The sequence below is a fragment of the Montipora foliosa genome, chromosome 2, assembly GCF_036669935.1.
Source record: "Montipora foliosa isolate CH-2021 chromosome 2, ASM3666993v2, whole genome shotgun sequence".
Taxonomy (NCBI): domain Eukaryota; kingdom Metazoa; phylum Cnidaria; class Anthozoa; order Scleractinia; family Acroporidae; genus Montipora; species Montipora foliosa.
The window spans coordinates 61172303-61184802 of NC_090870.1; the positions used below are offsets into that span (position 1 = coordinate 61172303).

General features: G+C 37.3%; 2 protein-coding genes across 5 annotated transcripts in view; one reads left to right on the forward strand and one right to left on the reverse strand.

The window, feature by feature from the left end:
- The window catches only part of LOC137984468 (protein C10-like), a 236392-nt gene extending 232077 nt beyond the window's left edge, over window positions 1-4315 (forward strand). For all 3 annotated transcript variants that reach the window (XM_068831653.1, XM_068831647.1, XM_068831642.1), the window contains 2 exons: window positions 2973-3149; window positions 3961-4315. In XM_068831653.1, the coding sequence (XP_068687754.1) occupies window positions 2973-3149; window positions 3961-4100 (317 nt within the window). In that variant the 3' untranslated portion in view covers window positions 4101-4315. The remainder of the gene's footprint in view (window positions 1-2972; window positions 3150-3960) is intronic.
- Window positions 3566-12500, reverse strand: part of LOC137984416 (mitochondrial thiamine pyrophosphate carrier-like) — a 23917-nt gene continuing 14982 nt past the window's right edge. For both annotated transcript variants that reach the window (XM_068831595.1, XM_068831599.1), the window contains 5 exons: window positions 10606-10675; window positions 9686-9786; window positions 7688-7801; window positions 6886-7023; window positions 3566-5080 (listed from right to left, as the gene is read on the reverse strand). In XM_068831595.1, the coding sequence (XP_068687696.1) occupies window positions 4967-5080; window positions 6886-7023; window positions 7688-7801; window positions 9686-9786; window positions 10606-10675 (537 nt within the window). In that variant the 3' untranslated portion in view covers window positions 3566-4966. The remainder of the gene's footprint in view (window positions 5081-6885; window positions 7024-7687; window positions 7802-9685; window positions 9787-10605; window positions 10676-12500) is intronic.

The following is a 12500-nucleotide window of genomic DNA, read 5'->3' on the forward strand; positions in this document are numbered from 1 at the left end:
ACTCCTTGGTTAATTCTTAATCTGGGATTAGCATTAATTGGCTTTTGAACAACCAGGACCTGAGAGCCTCAAGATGACACCTTTTGTTTTGGACTTAATTTTAATATAGAGCGGTTTTCAATTGAGTGTCGAAAGTAATTAGCGAATTACTTTGGTTTATGATTACTTCACTCAGTGATCGGTTCAAAGTTCTCGCTCCAGTTTTTCAACCAATCAGAAGTGAAACCAAAACCAATCGTGGCTTGCGCATTTTCCCGCGCTTTGTGTCGGGTAAGTGTAATTACTTTGAGTTTTGATTGGTTTACTGGATTGTCTCCGTCCTTTTTGATTGGCCAAAGTAATTAGTTTTGGTTTTACGACACTCATTTGAAAACCGCTCTATCGAAATTGGTGTATTGAAGACGCAGTATTGGTTGGGGAAAGAAGCTGGGATAAATTGTCGTCCAGAATAGTGCCACCTCCCACTGCGAGGCCAATCACATTGGGCTGAGGTTAGTGCCATGACGCAGGGAGCACGGTACCGTGAGCAGCATGTACGTATGCCAAGGGCCAGCAAGAGGAAGTAGTGGATATGCCACCATTTCTCACCCCAGCAAGGGCAACCCCAGTATCACTTCAGTGTGGGACCGTAAGGTTGGCACCATCAACACTTATCCCCAAGTAACCAGGGACTACCATTATCAGATTTAACAAGTGGTCAGAACTGGTCGTGAACCTGGGATTTTCTGATCTCAAGGCGAGCCCCCTAACCACTGGGCCACACTGTAATACCAAAAGCAATACCAAAAGGAAAACCCTATTAGATCACACAGGCAGGGTGGGAGGGAAAAGAGACTCACTATAGCGGTCAAGAATAAAATGAGGGTTTCTTGGGTAAGATGTGCTAAAATGTGCGTGTAGAGCAAGCCATAGCATATTTGATTGGCTGGCATGTGTCACTGAAAAATCTAGTTGGTTCAAATAAGAGGAGGACGCAATCAGTAACATGCAAAGGTCAATAATTGGGCTAAGCATTAACTTTAATTTATACTAAAGTCGAAACAGCCGCATTCTCTGCAGGATTTGTCTTCAGATTGTATCCCCTCATTACAAAATATTCTAAGGAAAGGTAGGACTTGCATGAATTTCCCCTTTGTTGCTTACTGCATCAAAAAGTGTTATTCAGGGTTTGAACATACATATTAAATTATATAACAAGATTTAGAGTAGTTACTTTCATTTATTGGTAAATGTCAAGATTTAGCAGTAATGACTTGCATAATTTGGCCTTGCATTCTCATAATTATATTATGTAATAATGCCAATGTGAAATGTGAATTTGTACACTTTTCATTTGCATTTTACATGTATTTTTTAATTCATATTTTGGGTGTTATGTATTTGAATTGCAGTTTTATGTATTGACAAATGCTTGTATGAAAACTGTACATAAATTTGCCTTGTACATCCACAATAATCGGCCAAATTTCAGCTGCCTCCAATACTTAATGTTAGTCACTTGGGTGAATGGAGGGGGCAACTGAAATTTAGGCTTGCAATGACATAGCATTTGCTGGGCATTTTGTTTGTGACGGCTGCAACATTATTTGCATCACTGCTGTGTTTCTAATGCCACAACTATGAAATAATGTGCTTTCCTATGAAAGTCGTGGTAAGGTCAAAGAGGTAGTTACCAAGGACTCCACACGGTCTTAATTACCATTTGAGATACCGGTAATATACATTGTGCCAGATAAAGCCAACTGTGTGCTTGTGCAGGAAAAATAAGCCAATGCACTCAGGCTCCTGCACATCTACATTGTACTGTTATGAATTTTCCACCTCTTTCACATCTCCCTATAGATATTTCCCCACTATGAGCTCCGCAAATAGCAATACTAATGACAGGGATGGTGAAAGTCCAAAGGCGTGGCTATTACAACATTTAGACCTATCGTTCTTTGTTATGCAAATTCTACAAAGATTTTGGTGCTTGCATTAAATTTGGACTTGCAATAATAATTCCTTGGAACTTCAAAGTACCATGCAGATGGCCTTTAAAAAGATATTAATGTTGCACCTTGAGTGATCTTTGAGAATTCCAAGTTTGATCATACTTCATCTGCTCTATTTCACCTCCTTGAAACCAAGATAATCCTGGTTTGCCCTATGTCTATCTTATTAAACCTCCACTGGCATGCTGTATTTTTTCGTATTCAGTTTAAGCAGCGGCTTCTAGTTTATAAAAGCTTTTCCAAAACATCTTCTCAGTTACATTTGTATGTTTCTGTAACCAAGGCCATATCATTGTGCTGAGGACGAGACACAAAACATGCCTTTTTCCACTCTGGACCTTATGTCTGGAATAGAAATGAGTGGTTAGGGGGGTTGCCTTGAGGTCCGGAGATCCTGGGTTCAAGACACATTCTGACCACTTGTTTAATTTGTTCCTGGTAGTTCCTGGTTCATCTTCAGCTGCACCTGTAAATAGCCAACTGTCTGCCTCTGGCCAGTTGAATGTTCTGTTCTGTCATGATGAAAAGCCCCTATGGGGAGTGCCAATTATGTTTTGTTTTGTTTTTAATTGTCAGCAAGATGTATAATCTCGTCCACATGTTTCTATTTTAAGTCAAGTTTATGGACTTACCTTTTCAAATTAGATAGATCTATCTTAACTCTCTTCCCCTTTGAACAGTCATATTGTTTCAAGCTCCATTTATTAGGATAATGGAGAGTTGGGGTTTGCATTAGATCAATACTTGTGGACTGGGTTGAGTGATAAAAATATGTAAACCTTTTCTGGGACTCTTTGTCCTCTTGTACAATCACCAGCCTTAGAATTAATTATTGTTTACATATTAAATAAATAAATAAATAAATAAATTATTGTTCTGGTCTGCACAAACCCTGCATCGAACAACTCAGCTCAGGGGCAAAAGTGAAAAGAAAAAAGCAAAATTTTGCACCAGTTTGTCTGTATTACTTTTTGTCAGCTGCCATAAGAGATGTTTTGCAAGCATTTGAGAAGCCAGAAAACAAGTCCAGAATGCATGAAATACGGCAGGAAGCAGGGAGTGATTTAGTGAAGCTTCTTCAGTATCAGCTACCATTTGCTGCTTTAACTCAGGAAAAGGTCATAAAGAGGCATGGGTTCTCTGATGATGGGGAAGGTATCATCAAATCAATCGATTAACCAATCTGTAGATCAACCATTAATCTGAAAATCGGTCATACAGTTAGTAACATAAATCCCCACAACAAAGTAAACATACAAAAATTGGTCATGACTTAATTCATGCTGTGGTGGTTTCTAGAAATTCAATGTGAGTAAGCCATGCATGGCAACAACTGCTGTTTTCATGTACCAATAATTCATTGTTCTGATGAAAGGGCAAAAGACAAAACAAAATCTGGATAATTTTGTTGAGTAGAATGATTGCAAATTGATTACATGCTGGTGTAATTGCCAAGTTTTGTGTTTGGTTGATTTCATCAGTATTTGTGCTCCATTTTTCTTTCTAAATGGAAGACCTTATTAATCAGAGTTGAAGATGTTCTGTGTTGTTTACAAAGACAGGAGATTGGCTATGACACACAGCCTGTTTATTAAAATCATCAAAACAATTTTAGCCATTAAAATTATATTATCAAAAACTTTCATCTACATGTACCTGTAAATATGCATTTCCTGGAGAGGTAGGGGCAATTAACCTCTAGAAAAATATACGGTACGCCATAAAACAAGACAGATAACCAGGAATCATCGATGGGAAAGAGGGTCGATAAAACATTTTGTGCATTATGTAAAAATGTAACATCAGCTACATAACACTAAAATAATATTCTGCACTAGTTGTAGACCCAATCTTGGATACAAAAGTCAAATCAGGACCCTCAAGTCCATGTTCCCACCTGTTATCATTACACCAAAACTATAATATTATGGTTTAATTGTCTCATAAAATTTTGTTTCTTGTGCAGGTTCTCTAACATTTACTCATGCCATAAAACTGTTTGAAAAAGATGATGAGGAAATAGCTAGCATGGCTGCAGATTTGAAGACAAAATTTATTCCACTCCTACCACGCCCACCACCGTTTGTTCCGAGAGATGTGATGTGATGCATATTAGTTTCTTTTTATCCTGGAATATAGTAATCTTTGTTTGATGCATTCTAAACAATCACCTGGACAGTTGAGGTTTATGTACAGTAAAGGAATTTTATGTCAATATGTTTTCTTAGGAAAGGCTGAGACCATACCACAGTTAATATGTTTGTATTTAGTATTGTGGCAAATTGTTTCAAAATCAAAGGAATCAAAATGACTTCTACTGATTAATGCTTCCTGGTTTGTAAAGTAAAGTACATTTATTAGCTACTCCCCTAGAGACTCTTCAGGACTAATTTTCATTGTAGTTTGGAGGAATTTTTTCCGCATTGCTTGTAACAGCTAATTATTTATTATCGTAATGGAAACTGTAAATGTCTCTGCCCAGAACAAAGCCAGGGCACCAAACAGGGTATTGTGGCAACCAGTGATAATATGGAGCTTACGCAACAGGATGGCAGAATGATGAAAAAATGTTGCACGAGACTGTGCATTTCCAATCTTATGGAACATTTTTTCATCCTTCTGCTGTCCTGAGTCTTCCAGCCGTCCTGTTGTGTAAGGCCCCTAATATTATACTCTTCATTGCCAAGCTACACAAACAATGTACTTTTACTCTACTTTCAACAGTCTCAATTCCAATCCAGAACTTTGCTATAAACCAATAATAATAATAACAATAATAATTATATTGCATCATATTGATTGATACTTTGGTATCATAATAAATACAAAAGAATATTTTTAACATTTAATTATCATAAATAAAACTTTGATCTGTCTGTTCTTCCAAATTGCTGATTAGAGAATGCTCTTGTTTCTCACTATAATGATTGGATACTGTAAAACAATATCATTTTATTATTTTGTCAGCACTGTCATCTTGATGGGGAAGTAATAACTGATGGTGCTTCATCATCCTGTATGCATCTTCTGATACCAGCAAGGCACTGTTCATAAGTGCAAAAAATCAATGCCACTGAAAAGCCAGCCTGAACACAAAACAAAAGATGACTTAGACATGTTCCAAAAAAGCAAGGGATTGGGAGAACTTGAACTCACATTGATTTGATAGCTCAGTTGGTAGAGCAGTGCAGTGCAATCACACTGTCATGAGTTTGAATCATATTAACCCTTTGACGTCTAAACCGGCCAAAACCCGTGGGAGTTAATGGGCTAATTAAGGGAGGTGGCTCTTAACTACCAAACCATTGATATGGACCCCTTCAAATAGTCATTTCTAGACTCCCTTTAACTCTACAGTTATCCTTTTTTTGCCAATTGTGTTCTATTTAACATTTCTTTGTCTGGTTTGACTCACAACCATCTTTGGTAAATCATGTGACCAAAACAGAAAATGCCTAAAAACTAGTTAACTATGTTTTTCACCAATTTTTAATGCAACAGTATGAGAACATTGTAACACAAAATCTATAGCATGAATTTAAAATTTCTAGAAAAAAATCATGATGTCATAAGGCCCTTCTTTGATACACTTTTCAAAAAACAGTTCCATTTTTTGTCCAAATAGAAATTCCATGCTACAGTTTCCGAAAAATGGAGGAGCGGTTCCCATCCAGTGAAAAAAACTGCCTCTTTCTTTCGTTTCCTGAGAGTTTTTCACTGAAACACATGGCAGAGGGCTGGGACTAGTTGCACATGCGCCTTCTGATTGAAGTGATGTCAGATTTCCATTGAAAAAGTTATTTGAAAGAACCATCCGTGCAACCTTTTTGAAGGACTCTTGACTAAAAAGCTTCCTTAAAGGGGGGTGTAGAGGTTGTTAGTCAACCCATTGACTCCTAGACTTCCCCTCATTGTCGAATAAAATCGTCTGGTGTTAGACAGAGTAAAATGTATTAAGTCTCACTCCCAGGAGTAAAAGGCCTGAATTTTTTCAATCTTGCTTGCACCTGCTTAAAGTTGCTTATCTAACTGCTACTGTAACAGCATATTATAAAATAATGAGGATAGTACATGCACTCTCATTGGTCAATAGCTGTGTTTAGATGAGAGTATATGTAAACACAGCTGTGACATCACACAAATTTTGATTGGTTATGTGTTGTCAAATGCGTGTTTTGGTTGGCATGTGTATCCAGAAAATCTGTTTCAATCAAGAAGGAAAAAAACAGCATTTTCCTCATTTGTCGAATTATTTTTGAGAGAATTCTAGACAGTTATGCAAACCCTTGACTGCATCTAGGATTTGCATAACTGTCTTGAATTCTCCCAATTCCCCCTTGTGTTTCGATGAGGTTATGTAAACACAGGAAAAATCCTCTATTGCTTATTAATAAATCTTTCTAACCCTAACCCTAACCCCATTAACCCTTTGACGTCCAAACCGGCCTAAACTGGCCAGACTTAGTATCTTACTCTGTCTAACGCCAGACTATTTCACTCGTCAATGGGGAACCCCTGGGAGTCAATGGGTTAAACTAGGGAAGGAAGGGCACCTGTTTCTCCAATTTTGGAGACTCAGTTCAATAGGCCCTTTCCAAGTTCATGTCTGCCTCCTCTTCAAAGCAAGTCTAAGTGCAAAGTTTTTCTCATGAAAATTAGTCTTCACTCATATGTACAGTAGAACTAATTACCATGACAAAAACTTTGCACTTAAGACTCGCTTTAAAGAGGAGGTAGAGATAAACTAGGAAATGGCCTATTACAGTCCCTCAAGAATGTCTGCATGCATGAAGCAATAATACTCAAATTTGCTAGACAAACTAATCCTTAGAAGTCCTTCCATGCATTTTCGTACTTCACTGTTTTTCCATTTGATGGATTTGACACATACCTTGACGGTACTGGGAGCAAGCCCCTTAAAGAAACCATGGAGACCTTCTTCCTTTGCCACAATCTTAAAGCAGTTTATCATACCCCTGTAACTCTGGACTTTCCCAAAAGTCTCTCTAGCTTCATGAAACCCTTGGACCTTTGGTAAAAATGATCAAGAGACAACAGTGGAGAGAACCATGAAAAGCTACGTGTATTAGGAGAGACCTTTTACACTTTTATTATTAGTTCATACATGTATATGGCAATCACCGTCTGTCTTGCCACAGGTGATAGGCAAAAACTGAATGCTGCCCCCCCCCCCCCCCCCCCCCCTTCCCTCCAAAAAAATACTTTGGTTATCTCTTTGTTTGTGTGTGATTTCATCTGTTCCGCTTAATATTCTTCCTTCATTGGTGGCCTGAGTCACAAAAAAAGAGATCACCTTCTTCCACTTGAAAGTTGCTGCCTATCTTTTCTGTTTTGGGACTTCAAGAATGCCTCATTATTTCGATGAGTTGTCGTTTAGTTGTCAATCTTTTGGTTAAATACACATGGGTTATAATGACTTGGCGACTCCATTTTGTCAATCAATGACCCCTTCTACAAAAAAGTTACACTGTAAGACTTATTTGGGAATTTGAATGTTGAGCAAAATTTAGTTTAAAAAAAGACTGTGGATGTCTGTTTGGTGGCTTTTATCTTTTACATGACTTACCACCTCAACCTAAACCAACACCCCAGTTCAAACTAGATTGTACTCAGTAAATAACAAAACTGAACATCCCAAGCCTGATACTAGGAGAAGAAGAATATTTGCAAACCTGTAATCTCTTCTTGACCATATCCAGGGGGTAGATAATGCCTTTACTACAGATTCCTGACAGTGCCCCACACACAAGACTCTCGTCAATATCCGCAGGCTGATAAGGATCTTTCTGTGAAAATAATTATTACAGAAAAAATAATTCAGGCTTTGATTATAAATGAGTAGCATAATGGTTCAATCTTTTGCTTCATCTGAATGATGGAACATGATGTCCTTCAGGGGAAATTAAATATCATTGTACTGCAAATACAAGCCATAAGAGCACAGGAGAAATGTTGGATATACTAGTATTCAACTAAGCTTTCCCATAGACTGGCACTCTGATTCAAAAGGGTAAAGGTTGCATTATTTCTGTGGCAATGGTCTAACTGCCATGAGTATCCCATACCTGGCAGAGCATCCGAACTAGTAATTGGAAGGTTGTAGGCTCCATGCCTGCAAAGGAACACCTAGTTATTTTTCTGAATATCCCTGAGTCACCACTGAAAAGGTAATTTCTTCAAGATCAGGCTGTTTTATAAATTATGCCCCACATTTTGCTACTTCCATTTGTCTAGAACCATTAAATGATTTAGAAAAAACAAGGAGCCTTTCTTGAATTCAACTGGACCACACTTTGTTTACATGCAGCTATGTACATGTACAGCTTGTTGCCTACTGCCAGGTAGGGTTCTTAATCATGTTTTAGTTAGAATTATACTTTCAGGTCTTTTAAGAGGAGTGCAGGAACAAATTTTGGCAGTTTGAGAAGACCGAAATTTCTGCTGGGAACTAATTTTTGTGATTCCCTGTTCAAAAAGCAGAGAAGTAGCACATTAATTATATTTTCAACTTTTATTGTACAGTTCACTCTGACTACTTACATACAGTACTAAGAGAAAGAAGGTATCACTGTAATATGTTACTGCACAAAAGAAACTGAACAACAACACAAAGCAAAGCCTATATATCCCTATCATGCACAACAAACAGTGCTTCATTAATTAATGCGGTTTGCCGGTTTGCAGACACCCCCAGGGGGGGTTCTTTAGGAATTTCTGGGTGGGGATGTGCCGCTGGGACCCTGGAACCCTTGGCGTATACCAGAGCTAGTTCAGCTGAATTTTGCTACCCTATACTAGAGTAAACTCCCACCGATTTCCGTCTAAATACCGATACTTGACAGTTAATAATATCCAGAAGTGTTTCATGATAGCCATTTATCGACACTGTTGAGGCTGAGTTGCGTAAACTTAAACTTTGCCGACTCGATTTTTTTATGTTTTTGAGCGGGAATTCTGGTTTCCTTAGTCTTGATAAAATCTTCAAGCGACTGGTCAGTTTCATGAAAAATGATACCCTATTCTAGACCCAAACGCTCGGATTTATATACCCTATGCTAGAGTAAACTGCTTGAAAACCATACCCTTCACAGCAGCACATACCTATATAGCCCATATATGGCAGTACCCCCCCCCCCCCACCCCCGGGCAGACACCCTAGCCAATGATGTTCCTTCAGATGACCCATTTGTGCCAATCCAAATTGTCCTGAATCGCTGTACACTTGACATTTTCTGTCCTGGCTTTACACATTGTTTTGTTGCGATACAGGCTACCATATGTATCTAAGCTCGGGTTGCTTTTCCCAATGGAAAATCATGTTAATGTTCATATCATCCAAGACTGGCACAAGTCTTTTAAAAGGGGATTAATTTGACTGAAAGGAGTTAATTTTTGTGGCATTTTATTTTGTGGGAAACAATTTTTGGGGAACAGGGTCAATCTGCAAAATCTGATAAAATTAGAACCTGCAAAACATTGATGCGACATGATAGCTTGATTTCTAAGTGTACTTTAATTAACATCTTTTACATTAATTGGGAAATACTTCCTAATTAATGTACCATTACTTTTGAAAGGTATCACATGTAATTGCCGATGTAGAGGTCATAAACACATAACAATGTGAGTAACATGTACGTGTGTATAAGCTGGGAGAGGTATACATGTACCTTGATACCAAATGACATTTCCCAAAATATTTTGAACAATGCATAAAATCCAAACTGCAGACCAGCATGTGGAAAAATTTGAAACAGTGTTGGCACCAGCCCTGAAAGGAAACAGAAAGACATGAAACAGGCACAACTGTAGGCACAACCCTTAAATCAACTTGTTAATAATTATAATATTATTGGTCTAGAGAGCAAAAGAAGCACAATAACTTTTAAATGTAAAACAAACCCTTCCCTCAATCAACAATATCAAATTCAACATGTTAACTTAAGCCTTATCTCTGTAATTTGCGCATTTTATACATTTTCCTTTACATTGTGGCTGTACTCGTAAACATTTATCGGATCTTTACGGGCATTACTAAACCATGAAACAGCTAAACAACAAAACAGCGACACGAAGCACCAAAACACCATGTATGATCCCACCATACATTGAATACTAACTGACAAAGGTTGGATTTAAGATTAAACATCGTTTAAGGCCTAATCAGGCCTAAAAATGTTATTGTTCCTAATCTTAGTCTTAATCTGAATCCTAATCTTAATCTCAATGAATTAAGAGCAATAACGTTTTAGGCCTAATTAGGCCTAAAACGATATTTAACCTCAAATCCAACCTTCGTCAGTTAGTATTCAATGTATGGTGGGGTCATACATGGTGTTCTAGTGTTTCGTTACACTGTTTCGATGTTTCGGTGTTTCGTGGTTTAGTAATGCCCGATCTTTACATTCAGATTTGCATCTTGTAAAACTTGCAATGAAAATTAGGAAGACGTTTCTACTAAAACATGTCTACAACATTGAAAATTGTTGTTTTACATTTAAAACTTATTGAAGGCAACAAGGATCTTGAAGTGAGTTCAGCCTCCAAAAAGCATAAAGAATAAAGTGAAAAACAAACCAAGCAAGTCCACCTTTATAAAATGAAGAAACTCCTTCATTAATATACATTCTACTGGCTGCCTGAAAAATGTTTCTGTAAACCTAAGATCAAAATATGAAGCAAACATTGTGAGCAAGAAAGCAATAATTATCCTTTTCATGTACAGGCATGACAAAAATAATACAGGATTTTTGACAACTTCAGTCAAACCAGGTTAAGTGTAGCATGGAGATTTTAAAAAATAATGCATCCATTTCATCTAGCTAAAGGATTCAATGTGATAAGAAGTTTTAAACATGAGCATTGTAAACAAACATGTTTTAAGTTACAATTAAAAACCATGATATTGGTTTTTATAGCAATATTAGCAAATGAAATGTACGTGTCACATTTTGAGCACAAATTATTCATAAAGCAATGAGATTTGTTGCCGATTACTCTTCAACAGTTTTAATTCTCAGCAAAGATGATGAGATAGTCTCAATCAAGTGTTTTGAAGGTTTCTGATGAGCAGAGTGTCTACTAGTTTGTTACAAGAAATATTCATACTGAACAATAATCCAACCATTTTTCACCAATTTTTAGATATCTTCCATTGTGACTTAAGCTTAAGTATGTTCACGAGGCAATTTTTCATGCAACTTGTCTTGCAATTTTGTTCTGACATGAGCTGCACGAAAAAATTGCCCAGTGTAACATACCCTGCCACGCAACACTTTTGTTGCCACTGCCGTTGCAAGAAATAGAAATCAGTTCTACTTTGGGCAACATGTAACTTGCGTTGCAATGGTTTGCAGCACCAGCCAACAAAAAGGTTCCTTTAACGTCATGTGATCATCAAAAACGAGACAAATTGCAAGAAATGTTGCCTAGTGTAACACCCATCCAGCAACTTAAATTGCGCATTACCATTTTCGAGTTTAAAACTCATGAATAACTTAAGATTTCCCCGAAACACCCTAACCCTAACCCTAACCACTTTCCTCATATTAGCATCTTTTATTGGCATCTCAAATATTCAAACTTACATAAAGTTCATTGTACTGTTGATTGCAACTGATGATAATATGAAGGAATCAGCTTCTCCTGAGATTTTATCTCAAGATTCTTTGTTCCTTCATGGTTTGAACAGAGAAACCGCATCAACTGTCAAGCGGGATTTGCAGAAATAGCTTTGATTGTATGGATAAAGTCCAACTTCGCAGACATTCCAGCCAGAGTTCTATTTTGTTTTCGCTGCATCTTTCCTTGAATCGCAATGAGCAGGTAATTTCCGGTAAAATCTGATTGGCTTACATTTATAGCATGACGTATGACAACATCACTCTTGACAGGAGGGCAGCAGACTGCTAGTTAAGAAATTGTATCAGGCATACCTTTTCGCACCGTCTAAAGAAAAGTACACCTGATCGCAGTTTAAGCAGTGTGTGTCAACAATATTGCAATCTCATGGCTTCAAGTCCTGTTCAACCCTTGATTATTTTTCAATTGCTTAATTACAGTGATTACAGTTGTTTCACTTTATGTGATGATACTTTGCTAAGAAAAACCCTCTACTTATTTAAGTCTGATTCAAAACTTTAAAACTGGTAAATATATAACAATAAAATATATATAGCCATATAAAAAACCAGAAAAGATTTATTGCTGCTCGACGTTTTGGGGTCATCATGACTCCATTATCAAGAGACTAATAAAATAGCATGCAAATAAGGAAAGGTACAAGATTATAAGAATAAATTACGTAACTGTACAATAAACGGCCTAAACAGACACCTTGGCGCAGAAGGAATCCATTTGCACGGTTTTTTATATGCCTTGGCTTCAGCAAATCTCTACTGATCAAATATAGCCATATATAAAGTTACTGTAACAATAAAATATATATAGCCTAGGCTCTTGCTGTGTCTCATTCTCAGTTTCATT